This window comes from Gekko japonicus, unplaced genomic scaffold (genome assembly GCF_001447785.1).
Source record: "Gekko japonicus isolate JY-2015 unplaced genomic scaffold, Gekko_japonicus_V1.1 scaffold1972, whole genome shotgun sequence".
NCBI lineage: Eukaryota > Metazoa > Chordata > Lepidosauria > Squamata > Gekkonidae > Gekko > Gekko japonicus.
The window spans coordinates 1-14,445 of NW_015159774.1; the positions used below are offsets into that span (position 1 = coordinate 1).

The 14,445-nt window shown below is 48.9% G+C and overlaps 1 protein-coding gene across 2 annotated transcripts in view; it reads left to right on the top strand.

Annotated features, from left to right (window-relative positions):
• Window positions 1-6: 6 nt before the first annotated feature.
• The window catches only part of LOC107106578 (perilipin-3-like), a 28,358-nt gene continuing 13,919 nt past the window's right edge, over window positions 7-14,445 (top strand). For both annotated transcript variants that reach the window (XM_015406762.1, XM_015406769.1), the window contains exons 1-2: window positions 7-76; window positions 11,566-11,642. In XM_015406762.1, the coding sequence (XP_015262248.1) occupies window positions 11,583-11,642 (60 nt within the window). In that variant the 5' untranslated portion in view covers window positions 7-76; window positions 11,566-11,582. The remainder of the gene's footprint in view (window positions 77-11,565; window positions 11,643-14,445) is intronic.

Below are 14,445 nucleotides of genomic sequence, written 5' to 3' on the forward strand. Positions count from 1 at the left end.
CAACGGAGTCACTCCGGAGTACATAAAGGACCGAGCCGGGAGACTCGCGCTTTGTCGATTCCAACGAGAGACGGAGGTGAGTCAGAGCGGCTTTGGGGTGTCCCGGTTCGGAACGGGTGTGTTTGGACCCCTCCTCCCTCTAAGCTGTGTTCCCTCTAAGCTTTGGAGTCTTGTGAGCAAAAAGTCTACATTGTGAGCTACTGGCATTAAAGCTGTGAGCGAGCGATTGGGCTGCTGCATAAATTAGTTTGCTCTGGAGCCAATCTCCCTGAGCTAAGACAAAAATGGGTGAGCCGAAGGCTAAAAAACTGTGAGCTGGCTCACAGTAACTCAGCGTAGAGGGAACCCTGCTGTGGAGTCTTGCAAGCAAAAGGTCTACTTTGTGAGCGACTGTCTGGTATTAAAGCCGTGAGCGAGCAAGTGGGCTACTGCATCAGTTCGTTTGCTCTGGAGCCGCCCTTTCCTGAACTAGGGCAAAAATGGGTGAGCCAGAGGCTAAAAACCGGTGAGCTAGCTCACCCTAACCCAGCTTAGAGGGAACACTGGGTTGGCGGTAAGAGCCACTCATCCTAAAAAACATCTAAGTCTCTTTAGGGCTTAGTCTCTTTTTTGTTTGGGGGGGGGGTGTTATATGAAGGCGTGGGCTGCAGCGGCTCAAGTGGTTAAGACGCTGAGCTGCAGACTGGAAGGTCGATAATTCAGCAGTTCGAGACCCGAGTGGGCCGCATGACGGAGTGAGCTCCCGTCCCTGCTCCCAGTTTCTGCTAACCTAGCAGTTCGAAAGCAAGAAATTGCAAGTAGATAAATAGGTACCGCTTCGGTGGGAAGGGAACAGCGTTCCGTGCGCCTTGGTGTCTAGTCATGCCGGCCACATGACCACGGAAACGTCTTCGGACAGCGCTGGCTCTTCGGCTTTGAAACGGAGATGAGCACCACATCCCTAGAGTCAGATTCGATTGGGTTTTGAGGAAGGGAAACCTTTATCTATATGAAGGTGGAGGGATAAATGTTAATTCAGATACCTTTTTTCCGATGCATCTCATTCGCCTCGATTAGAATGTGCTTGCTTCTGAAAAAACAAAAGAGAAAGGGACACGTGGTTTGTCCAATGGCTGTTTTGCCGCGAGAGGACTGGATAGGCCTCCAATAATAAGAGCAGTCTATCCCATAGGTCAGCAGTTCAGCAGTTCAAGACCCGTTGCCGCATGACGGAGTGAGCTCCTGTCTCTAGTTCCAGCTCCTGCCAACCTAGCAGTTCAACCTAGCCGAAGAGCCAGCGCTGTCTGAAGACGTTTCCGTGGTCATGTGGCCAGCATGACTAAACACCGGAACGCTGTTTTCTTCCCACCGAAGTGGTACCTATTTATCTACTTGCAATTTCTTGCTTTCGAACTGCTAGGTTGGCTGGAGAGGATCAGGGAGACCTGTGTTCAATTGTCCCCCCCCCATTTTTGGCTAAGGAATGGAGGCCCTGGCCCAGTTATCTTTTGCTTGGCCTAACCTTCCTTGCACGGTTGTTGTGTGGGCAAGCAGAAAAGCTACTATCATCAGTTTGGTGTAGTAGTTAGGAGCACAGACTCTAATCTGGGAGAACCGGGTTTGATTCCCCACTCCTCCACAGGCAGCTGCTGGTGTCACCTTGGGTCAGTCTCAAGTTCTCTCAGCTGTTCTCTCAAGGGCAGTTCTCTCAAGGGCAGTTGTCAAGAGAGCTCTCTCAGCGTGTCTGTTGTGGGAAGGGGAAGGGTTTGTAAGCCGCTCTGAGACTCTTTCCGGTAGTGAAGGGCGGGGTATAAATCCAATCTCCTCCTCCTCCTGATAAAAATCAGACAGGGAGTTGGATTGCGTCTGCTTAAATTATTTTTTAATTATTATTTTATTAGTCTTTTAGCTCTCCCTCCCCTGCCTACAGGCTAAGGGCGGGTTACAGACATATACCAATTTAAAACATAGTACTGTAAAATCGGTACCTCATTTTACACCACGCATAATCCACTGTCGATGGCACCAGTAGTAGTCTAGGGCTGTCTGTGTGCGTACAGCAGAAGTAACTAATCTGAGAAGGGGGCAGGCAGATGAGATTAATGCCAGATGGAATGATGCAAGCAAAAGCAAACCAGGGCAGGGGGGAGGCCAGTACAGTCTAGGTACCCATGGTGCTGCCTCAGCCATAAGCCTACACAAGCGGGGCTATTTTTGGGCAGGAACGCACAGGAACGGAGTTCCGGCTGGCTCCTGAGTTGGCCACGCCCAGCAGGAACTCATTAGCATAATAGGCCACACCCAACAGCAGAAACTCATTAGGATTGGCTACATTAGGGGTGTGTGGCCTAACATGCAAAGGAGTTCCTGCTACAAAAAGGGTCCTGGTGGGAGCTGGTCCATGGGGTCGCGAAGAGTCGGACTCGACTGTGCGACTGAACAACAACAACAACATTAGGGGTGTGTGGCCTAACATGCAAAGGAGTCCCTACTACAAAAAAAGTCCCTGGGTTTTGACAACAAACAAGGTCAACAGAATAAGAAGCAAAAGATGGGCGTGGCTGGATGAGCACACTTCTGGTAACATGGGGGGGTCGCCTAATGTGCTAATGAGCGGTGCTGTCAGGGTGTGGCCTAATATGCTAATGAGTTTTGCTGTTGGGTGTGGCCTATTATGCTAATGAGTTCCTGCTGGCCTTTTTCTACAAAAAGAGCCCTGTAAAACACAAGTATACACTTCAAGTGTCCCTATTTTTCAGCAGTGGTCCTATTCTAATATGTCTCTAGAAAGCAGCTGTCTCTGTTGGGGGGGGGAACGCCTGTTTCAAATGGTGTTAATAGGAATTGCTGGCTTGTGTTTTTGAGTTTCAGCTCCTGTTTCCTGATCTCCAAAAGTTGATTTTCTATAAGTGGGGTGTGTGTGTGATGGCTGCTGGTGTCTCATGCGCACCCACGTGTGGAAGAAAATTTCCTGATCTCCAAAAGGTGGTTTTCTATAAGTGGGGGGGGGGGGTGTGACGGCGGCTTGTGTCTCATGCGCACCCACGTGTGGAAGTGTGCATTGGTGTTCTGCCTGCTGCTCCACGCACTGAGTGCAGTTGAAGGTTACACTAGAGAAGCGAAACGAGCCAAAGGACAGGACCCCGCCTTGGTGTGGTTTCCCCCCCCTCCAGTTTTCACCTTGAAAAATCGTGCAATGCCTTTTCTCCCCCCCCTCCAAGAGGAAGCAAATTGCACAATATAATGAACAAGCTTTGAAGTTCTTCAGAATTCTTAATTAGGCCTGAGGTTGTAAAAACAAAAAGGGGTGGGGAGAGAGAGAGTTGGGGCCTGGCTTCAAGGCAGTGTTGCCAACCTCCAGGGGATGTCTGGGGATCTCCCAGAGTTACAACTGCTTTTTAGACAACAGATCAGTCCCCCTGGAGAAAATGGCTGCTTTAGAGGGTGGACTCTATGGCATTACACCCTGCTGAGGTCCCTTCCTGGGCTCCACCCCCCCCAAATCTCCAGGAACTTCCCAACCCACAGCTGGCCACCCTGCTTCCCTTGAGAGCCAGTTTGGTGTAGTGGTTAGGAGCGCGGACGCTAATCTGGGAGAACCGGGTTTGATTCCCAACTCTTCCACATGCAGCTGCTGGTGTGACCTTGGGTCAGTCACAAGTTCTCTCAGAGCTGTTCTCTCCAGGGCAGTTCTCGGGAGAGCTCTCTCAGCCCCACCTGCCTCACAGGCAATGCTCCCTCTAAGGTGTGGAGTCTTGTGAGCAAAATTTCGACTTTGAGAACTTACTGGCATTAAAGTTGCGAGTGAGCGATTTGGCTACTGCATCAATTCGTTTGCTCTGGAGCCCTCCTTCCTGAGCTAAGAGAAAAAAAATGGGTGAGCCAGAGGCTAAAAAATGGTGAGTTAGCTCACACTAACTCAGCTTAGAGGGAACACTGCTCCGAGGGTATCTGTTGTGGGGAGGGGAAGGGAAAGGAGAGTGTAAGCCGCTCTGAGACTCCTTCAGTTAGTGAAGGGCAGGGTATAAATCCAATGTCTTCTTCTTTTTCAAGGCTTTGTTGTAGAAGTCTCCTGTGTAGGATGCTGAGCAGGTATACAGATTTTTGCAGCTGTTCTCGATTTGCTGCCTTGGATGGAACAAAACGTCTCCTTTAGGGCTTTTCCCTAATGTGCTTCTCAGAATGAGAATAGGGGTTGTGCTTGGAACGCCCTAACTTCGCCCGTGCAGCATTGCTGAGAATGAGCCAGCTAGAATGTGCATCTCAGTGTAATGATGTGACAACTCTTCTCCCTTTATGAGTCAGCCCTTGCTCTCCAAAAAAAAAAAAAGACACCCCAAAGCCATATTGAAATTATAACCTCGTTGCTACAGCCTCTTGTGGCTTGCCCCAGGGAAGCGTGCCAGCCAGGGTTCTCTCTAAGCTGAGTTAGTGTGAGCCAGCTCACAGGTGTTTACCCTCCGGCTCACACCTTTTTTTGCCTTAGCTCAGGAAGGAGGGCTCCAGAGCAGACTGATTTGTGCAGCAGCCAAATCGCTCACTCACCACTTACTGCCAGCAGCTCGCAACGTGGAATTTTTGCTCCTAAGACTCCACAGCTCAGAGGGAGCATTGGTGTCAGCTGGCCTTCAGTGCGCGTTCTGCTGTGGAGCCCCACCCCTTTCCAAAAGCAACCCTTCCCGGGGGGGAAAGGGGGAAATCCCAATGAATCAGTACCCACCATGCAAAGCTATGGAAACTGGTGGTGGAAGGCGCCCTCAAGTCGCAGCCAGAGATGTCAAAGCAAGAGATGTTCAGAGGCAGTTTGCCATGGCCTGCCTCTGCATAGCGACTCTGAACTTCTTTGGAGGTCTCCCATCCACATCCTGACCAGGGCCGACCCTGCTTAGCTTCCAAGATAGCAGAGATAGAGAGCCAGTGCAGCGTATTGGTTAAGAGCAGTGGATTCTAATCTGGAGAACCGAGTTCAATTCCATACTCTTCCACATGAAGCCAGTTGGGGGACTGTGGGTCAGTCACAGCTCTCTCCGAGCTTTCTCGGCACCAAAAAATGTCTCGCTCACCATCTAGTGGTGTATAATGCGAAAAAGAGCTAGTACTTCAGGCAGCTCGAGAAGAAGAGAAGAGATTGGATTTATACCCTGCCCTTCACTACCCAAGAGAGTCTTTATATATGTGTTCAGCCATCTATTTGTGATATTGTACACTAGCACTTTTACATGTATTTGAAGAAGAAGATTGGATTTATACCCCACCCTTCACTACCCAAGGGAGTCTCAGAGCAGCTTACAAACTCCTTTCCCTTCCCCTCCCCACAACAGACACCCTGGGAGGCAGGCGGGGCTGAGAGAGCTCTGACAGAAACTGCTCTTTTTCAAGGACAGCTCTTGTCAGAACTACGGCTTGCCCAAGGTCATCCAGCAGGTGCAAGTGGAGGAGTGGGGAATCAAACCCAGTTCTCCCAGATTAGAGTCCACACACTTAACCACGACACCAAACTGGCTCTCTCCTGGCTGTACCACGCACAACACCATACAATAATTATTATTATTAGCTTCCAAGATCAGACAAGATCAGGCTAGCGTGGGAGACTGTGCGCTTACTTTTGCAAATGGCATATTTAGGCTTGTTCCACAATTTTCCACAGTAGGCGATGTCGTTTCTGGCCAGATCTTGGGTGTGTGTGTTAAACTATTCCTGTCTCTTAGTTTTACTCCCCCTCACTAAGACAAGTATTGGCCATCCTGTATCTCTTTACACCAGAAGAAAGTAAGTTGGATGCTGCTGTCTGCCAGTTTGGTGTAGTGGACTCTAATCTGAGAGAATGGGGTTTGATTCCCCACTCCTCCAATTGCACCTGGCTGAATGACCTTGGGCAAGCCATAGTTCTGGCACAACTGTTCTTGAAAAAGCGAAGTTTCTGTCAGAGCTCTCTCAGCCCCACCTCCCTCCCAGGGTGTCTGTTGTGGGGAGAGGAAGGGAAAGGAGTTTGTAAGCCGCTCTGAGACTCCCTTGGGTAGTGAAGGGCGGGGTATAAATCCAATCTCTTCTCTTCTGTCTTGAAAAACAGACCACTACTTTACACCTGCCCAGGAGGACTGAAGGCATTCAGCGGTGTCGGTCTGTACATGCTGGCTTTTCCTGATATTACAAGGTGCCCTGTATGAAAGTGTGTCCTTCAGAAAATAGGTTATATCACTGATCAGGTGGCAATTGAACCTTCCACCACAATTCTCCCACTCAGCTTTCAGCATGATAATGCATCTTAAAGGAACGTGCTTTGTTTTGTCTTGAGGCTCTGTTTTTGAAGCCCTGCTGGGTAGACCCAGGATCCATCTGGTTCCCCATCTTGTTTCCAATGGTAGTTGCCAAGGTACTTCCCCTGAGGCTGTATCTAGCAACTAGTATTCAGGGGTATACTGCTTCGGGACATGGAGGTTCCATTTAGGTGACCTGCCTAACAGCCGTTGATGGACCTGCCCAGAGCTCTTTGTTCTTTCTTTTCTTTTCTTTTTAAAGAGGTGCCGGAACTCTCAAGAGGGGAATGAAGTTTTCAGTCCGTAGACTGAAAACTCATGAACTTTTAAAACATTTTAAAAAGAATTTTGTCAAAGAGGTTTTGGAACTCCATTCTGGCATGTTCCCCCAGGGGGGAAAAAGCCCTGGACCTGCCATCCCTCACAGGTGTGTCTCATTCCCTTCTGAAGCTACCCAAGATGGCAGCCATCAGTATATCCTCAGGCAGTGAGTCCTGCAGTCTATTGGTTTAACTGGAATGAGAGGTTTATGCTCAAATGCAGTCACTTCTTTGACATCTGGACTTCTGTAGATAGCCACTGATGCCCAAAAAGGCACTCCAGTACGTGCTCAGAGGGTCTCATGCCCGGCAGGTTGTTCTGTTCACTGCCAAATACAGTGCTTTGCCCTGGGGAAAAAAAATGAGTTCTGAGAGTCTTAATTGTGGTGAAATCTTGGGAAACTGTTTTGCAGAGAGAGGACAAGATCTCAATGCATAACATGAGCGGCTCAGTGTATTTTGATACAGCCAAGAGTCCAGTGCCCTCTAAGCTGGGTTAGTGTGAGCTAGCTCACAGTTTTTTAGCCTCCGGCCCACCCATTTTTGTCTTCGCTCAGGAAGGACGGCTCCAGAGCAAACTAATTGATGCAGTAGCCAAATTGCCCACTGACAGCTTTAATGCCAGGAGCTCACAAGGTAGGATTTTTGCTCACAGGACTCCACAGCTTAGAGGGAGCATTGGCCGAGACACTTTCTCTTCCCTGCAAAGGGGCATGGAGCACATTCTGACAGGAGGAGATGGTGGAATGACCGCGCTGAGCAAATGTGGGGGAAAGGTCCGCTGCCGTTGACTCACCCCTGTGGTGGAGGGTTGGAAGGCAGCAGCCGTCTTGTGAAACAAGGTTGGGTGAAAGGGGGGAAGGCCTCTCTCCCAGATATGTAGCAAGAGTCCTGGGTGATGTGAATATTTGGCTTTGCGCGTCAGCCAGGGCTTGTGTAAAATGGAGCAGAGAATCCCTAAATCAGTGAAGAAACTTCTTTATTCCTCTGTTGGTTCCGTAAGCCATGCCAAGAGGTTTGACCTCAAAAGGTAGGGAAGGGGATAAACTGGTGGCAGTTTAGAATGGGAGGGGGTACAAATTAGAGCTCCAATGTCTGGCCCGTCTTGTGCTGGCCTGAAACTGTCTTCGTATCACATCCCTAGATCTGAAGTTCTTCCTCAAACCTCCAAAGGAAGTTTAGAAAACTAATAGAGGGCCAAAAGTTAAAAACATAATAAGTGTACAAAAGAGTGTTTATTACAGACATATAAAAACCTAGTAGGGGCCCCAAATAAAGCCTCATAAAATGTTCAAAGTTACAAATACACATTAAAGAGAACGGTGTAAGACCTGATGCGTTTCGGCTCACAAGAGCCTTCTTCAGATGTGAAATAATGCAAAATATAACAAGCAACAGAGTCCCTGCAACACGTGTAAAGCAATTAAAAAGGTAAAGGTAAAGGTCTCCCTTGCTCGAAAGCCAGTCGAATCCGACTCTAGGGTTGCGGTGCTCGTCTCCGTTTCCAAGCCGAAGAGCCAGCGCTGTCCGAAGACATTTCCGTGGTCATGTGGCCGGCATTACTAAACACCATGGCACACGGAACGCTGTTACCTTCCCACCGAAGTGGTACCTATTTATCTACTTGCAATTTCTTGCTTTCAAACTGCTAGGTTGGCAATTAACAATAAATAAAAAATAAATAAATAAAATAGGACCAAAATTGGAATGTTCCAATATGGAATTGAATGACACACTAAAAAGTTTGTATTTGGGGTCACAAATATATCTGGCCTTGTGTCAGAAGTTGTTGTATGGACTGGAAATATTACGTACCTTCCAGTTTAGGTCCTAAGAGTGCAAATAGAATTGCCTTGTCAGGGACAACGTGCCATCATTGACTGTTACATACTGATGGCACATTTGTCCCTGTCATTCAAGTCTTTAGTTGATTTTTTAAGCGACTGGGCAAATGTATTGAGCAGAGATCCAGCAAGAATGTATCTCTGAGTACAGATTCAGGTGGGGTAGCTATGTTGGTTTGAAGCAGCAGAGCAAAGTTTGAGTCCAGCGACACCTTTAAGACCAGCAGAGTTTAATTCAAGGTATAAGCTTTGGTGTGCACGCACTCTTCTTTAGATATCAGATATCTTCCGGCACGAAAGCTTATACCTCGAATAAAACTTTGTTGGATTTAAAGGTGCCACTGGACTCAAACTTTGTTCTGTATCCCCGAGTAGTTATCCTTGCAACAGTAGAGAAAGTCTTTAGTTTTCTGGGAGCGTCTGGTTGGCGGCTGTATGAAATGAGATGTGGGATTGGAGAGACGAGGGGTCGCCCACACAGTACCTGTGGGTACCATGGCACTTGCCAGTATCTTTCCCGGCACCTGCCAAGGGCTTTTAGAAAGTGAGCGGGGCCCGACAAGACTTCTTATTGGCCACTGGATATTTGATTGGCTTTGCAGGTTTTTTAAAACATTGCTTTGGCGGCAGCTGGCACCACAGCACAAGGGTCTTCACTGTGTGACTGAAGATAAGCTGTGGTGGCCATTTTGTGGCTAACTCCGCCTCCCGTGGCAACCATTTTGTTGCTGTGCCCACCATGCTGTGTCAAAATTCCAATGGTGCCAGCAGGCTTAAAAAGGTTATGGACCCCTGAGATAGACTGTTGCTCCGATCCAGCATAGCAGCTGTTATGTTCTTGGGCCAATCTGTCAATTTAACTTGGGAATGATGGGAATTCTCCACACATACACCCTTGAGCCTAGTCCTCTAGAGAGTCTAAATCAACAGGTAGACGAACTGTCTCTCCAGGGGTTCTTTTTTCAAATTAAATGTTATTAATTTCAAAATCTTAAAAATTAATTACAAGCTTTTTTACTACAAGAAATAGAATTAACATTCTTTAATGATGATCTGCTACCAGTTGCCAACTCTATTCTGCTTCTACTTTATTTGTAAATTATAGTCATTGATTAAATCTAATAGAAATTGGCACGCCAAAATAAATATTCCTGCCTCTCAAAATTACTCCAGTACAAATGCAATTATTTCCCATAATTTTACTTATATCTGTTTGAGGAATGTTTTATTAAGTCTCCTTATATTTATAACCATATGTTCTGTATATATTTCGTTTCAAAATTTATATTATAAGCAGTGTTCCCTCTAAGCTGAGTTAGTGTGAGCCTGCTCACAGTTTTTTAGCCTCCGGCTCACACATTTTTGTCCTAGCTCAGGAAGGAGGGCTCCAGAGCAAACTAATTTATGCAGCAGCCAAATCGCTCGCTCACAACTTTAATGCCAGGAGCTCACAAAGTAGAAGTTTTGCTCACAAGACTCCACAGGTTAGAGGGAGCATTGATTATAAGATGAATTACTATAAAGTAAAATCTTTACTATAATTATATTGTTCTTCTTTAACTGGAGCTCTTCTAATCGGTGTTCCCTCCCACTGGGACTCCGGAGTGGTTCCAAAGAAGACTCACTAAGGGTGTGTTGGCACACGGAACGCTGTTACCTTCCCACTGAAGTGGTCCCTATTTATCTACTTGCAATTTCTTGCTTTCGAACTGCTAGGTTGGCAATTAACAATAATAAATAAATAAATAAATAAAATAGGACCAAAATTGGAATGTTCCAATATGGAATTGAATGACACACTAAAAAGTTTGTATTTGGGGTCACAAATATATCTGGCCTTGTGCCAAAAGTTGTTTTTTAAAGCGTTGGCAGTGTGCACATAGGTAGCGGTCCACCACCGTGTTATTAAAAGCAATGTTTAAATGGTACCTAGTTTTAGCGTTTAGACGAGTTTGGGATCTCACGGAGGCCATTTTCGGGGTAAATGTTTAAAGGGAAGTGTTCTTTTAAAGTTTAAAGGGAAGCGTTCCAGCAGTCGGGTTGAAGTGGAAATCGCTGTTCTGCGCACGCGTGAAAAGTTTAGTTCTACAGATGGCTGCCTGTGCGCATGCCCAAACAGAGAGAGAGAGAGAAAACACCGACACACACTCCCGCGTGTGGACAGCGGGGAGCGATGTGGCTGCGCAGCGATCCGGAGCAAGGAGGGGTGAGTGTGATCCCGATTCTCCAGGTTAAAAAAGACGGCATCAGGACCGGTGCCATTTAAACCGCTCCCAGCACGCCGTCTGACCACACCCTTAGTGAGTCTTGCCCAATGGGGAGGCTCTCCAGGGGTTCTGAGAAACTAAAGCGTAAGAAGCCCTGACTCGAATAGCCCAGGCTAGCCCAATCTCCTTAGATCTTGGCTGCTGAGCAAGGTCAGCCCTGGTCAGTACTTCTTTGGGAGACCACCAAAGAAGTCCAGGGTCGCTACACGGAGGCAGGCCATGGCAAACCGCCTCTGAGCTTCTCTTGCCTTGGAAACCTCATGGGGTTGCTGTAAGTCAGCTGCGACTTCGCGGCCAAGCAAAAAATAAAATAAAAAGATTGAAATGTGCAAAGCTAAACTAATGAACTTCCCATGCGCACTGTGCCGCATCGGCAAGGCGTGGTCCCTCGGCAAATACCCGTGACTTGACGTTCAGGCTTCAGCTCCTCGGCCGGTCTCTAGAAGCAAACTCTCTGAGTGGCGGAGCTGGGTTCAAGTTCACCGCGCACTGATGTCTAGGCAGGCATTCACACACCGCCATATCTTCCTTCCGTCGTATTAGAAAACACAGAGTCGCTGCAATTCAGATACATTCAGTGGTGTTTATTATTGGCAGGGAGTGGCCTGTGGGGCCCCCCCCACGGCACTAGGAGGCCTGTCAGGGGAATCCCTGAAGGGCAAAATCTAGCTCTTGAGGACTATGGCCTGAGCATCCCCTTTGACCCAGATTGTCATCTGGAGGAATCGGGGGAAACAGGGATGGGTGGGGCTATTCTCTTGGCCTTCTGGTTGCTGCCCGGTGCTATACTTTGCTGCTCACGTGCTTCTGCTTATCTTCCAACCTCTGATCCGGAGCTCTCGAGTCGCCCTGGAGTTTACCCCAAGCTTATCTTGGAGTTTCTCTTTCTCTGTCTCAGTTGCCTCGAACCTCAGCATGGCCTCCCCTGACGGCACCGCCACCTCGGCCGCTTCAACAGCAGAGCAAGATCCAAAAGTAAGTCCTTCCAGGGTATTTTCTTTCTTTCTACTCTGATTTCATTTCATAGATGGCCCCACCCTGATCGTGCTTGGCTGGGGAGGGGTCCCCTCACTCCTGGGGGCTCCAATCTACCCCCGGCTAGCTGGTCAGCAGAGGAAGCCCTTTAAAGGGTCTTTTTGCAAGTGGAACTGCGGCCGGCGGCTGCCCCTTTCCCTCCATGCTGAAAGGTTTAAAGGGCCCTCCAGCCGATTGGTGGGCCACGTGCTCCCCCTCGATCAACTGAAGCCCTTTAAATCTCTGCAGGAGGAGAGGGAGAGGGGTGTGGCCGCAGCTTGGGGGGTGGCGGGGCTTGGGAGTGTCCTTGCCCACCCCTGGAATGCCCCCCAGATCCCCCCACCAGAGCAACAAGGGGATCTGGCAACACTGTATTTGCTACAAAGCGGTAACAGCAGCCACGTTCGTATTAGACTAACGGCCCATCTGAACCAGGGCCCTGTTTGCGCTCAGGCCAGGCATATGTCCCCAGAAGATCTACAGGCAAGGCCCAAGTCTCTCCCTGTTGTAACTGCCATCCAGAGATAGACTGTCCCTGAGCATGGAGGTTCTACTTACTCCCCATGTTTTACGTAGCCATCGATCGGACCTATCCCACAGGAATGTGGTTTAATCCCCTTTTAAAGTAGTTGTTGCTACGTCCTGTGGCAGGGAGTTATCCAAGCAGATTCCTCTTTGGGTAAAGTATACTTTTCTGTCCTGGCCATCGTAGCATTTGAATTAAGGGGCGTACATTTGGAAATTTCCAAGTGGGAAACACTGCCCAAAAATTCCACTTCAGTTTCAGATTGGAAATAACCCAAATTCCCACCCCTGATTCAAACTCAATACAGTGAATCCTATGCAGAAGATCAATTCTGCAAACTCTTGCGATAGAGAGAAAGGCCTGGATCTTATGGCCAGCGGCTGGTTTCGTCTGCCATGCTTTTCTCCTGCCCTTTCTTCAAAGGGGCTCAGGGTGACCTGGGTCATTTTCCCATCCTTGGTTGTATCCTTAGCCCAGGCTGCCTCACAGGGTTGTTGTGAGAGCCTCTGTCTCAAATTTGTCCAATGAGTTTCAGGTGGACATTAGAACCCCGCTCTTGCAGGTCCGACCACTACACTAGCCTCTCTCTTGTGGCAAAGATCTTACACGGTCTGAGGTAGGTCTCAACCGGGGGCGGGGGTAGCTACCCACTGGTGGTGTCGCCCCCTCCTTAGTAGGGTGAAGCATGCCTGGAAGGAGGGGTACAAAGTTCCACAGAGGGCTAAGAAGTCAAAAATGGGAAGCACTTACTGCCTGAAACAGTTAAAACAACATAAAATCATCTAAAAACAGTTCACGTGCATAAAGTGCTGGAAATGGTTAATTAGTTGTTTGTCTGAGATGGCTTACTTTAAGGATGTACACAGAGGTCTAACAGTCAGTCTGCTGAAGATCTTCCCGTGGCACAGGCTAGATGCCAAAACCAAGGCTCTATAATGGCAGCGGCTCTCCAGTTGAAAGCCTGGCGGAAGAGCTCCATCTTGCAGGCCCTGCAGAACTGCAAGAGATCCCGCAGGGCCCGGATCTCCTCCGGGAGCTCATTCCACCAGTATGGGGCCGCCACTGAGAAAGCCCTGGTGGTAGCAAGACTGGCATCCTTAGGGCCTCGGAGGGTCAATTGATGTTGAGACCCCCAGCCATAGTGCTCTCTGGGGTATATATGGGGAAAGGCAGTCGCTCAGGTATGCCGGACCCTGGCCATAGAGGGTTTTAAAGGTAAGAACCAGCACCTTGAAGCGAATTCGGTATGCTATTGGCAGCCGGTGCAGTGTCCTCAGCACAGGCTGGATGTGCTCCCACCTGGGGGGACCCATCAAAAGCCTGGCTGCGGCATTCTGCACTAGCAGTAGCTTCCGAATTTGCGACAAGGGCAGCCCCATGTAGAGAGCGTTACAGTAGTCTAACCTTGAGGTGACCATCGCACGTCTTGCCTGCAGGACCAGCTGTATGCAAGCGACATGGTCTTCTCTGGAGCAGATTACTCTCGCTGGGTTGGGGCAGCGGGGTAGCGCGTGTGAGAAGACGGGTCCAAAATGCAGGGGAGCGCTGTCTAAACCTGAGGCAAGCTTCTCATCTCGCGCTACTTATTGTGGGGAAATGGAGCCTGGGACCTGGCGGTGTGTCTTGCTGGGCTAAATGTTGTGCAAGATCTGGTAGCGGGGTGCATTCCTCCCCCCCCCCCCGGCGCACTGTTCTCTCTCGGACGCGTGCCTTGGTTCAGGCTATGGCCCTTGTGATCTGGCAGGCCTTGCGGAGATCTGGCCGGTAGCCAGAATGGGTGCCGGAGGTGGCTGCTGATCCAGTTCTGCACTTAGTAGGGGGGGGGGGGGCTGTTGCGTCCCGAAGCAAATTTAGCCAATTCTGCCCCTCCCCCACACACACTCTGGCCATTGGTGGGAGGTGTCCAGGAGTCCAAGGCTGGCCCCCATGGGTTCCCAGGGCCGTTGCACACAAGTAACCCAACTTCTTGTTTATGTTATTAAAAATCTTGCAGAGTTTAATTTCTGTCAAAACAAAGATTTTATTCTACCGGCAACGCAGTGCTCTGAGGTCACACAGCAAGAAAACGAGTGTAACTGTCTAACACACTTTTGGAACATGCGCTAGATGGCACAGACCTTAAGTCCAAGGATCAAAGGCCACAGCTGATGTGTTTTCTATCTCGCTATCTATTGCAGTACAAGCATATCGTAGTTCAGGCCTTCAGTCCACAAGTGAGCTTCCTTCTTCAGGGCCTCA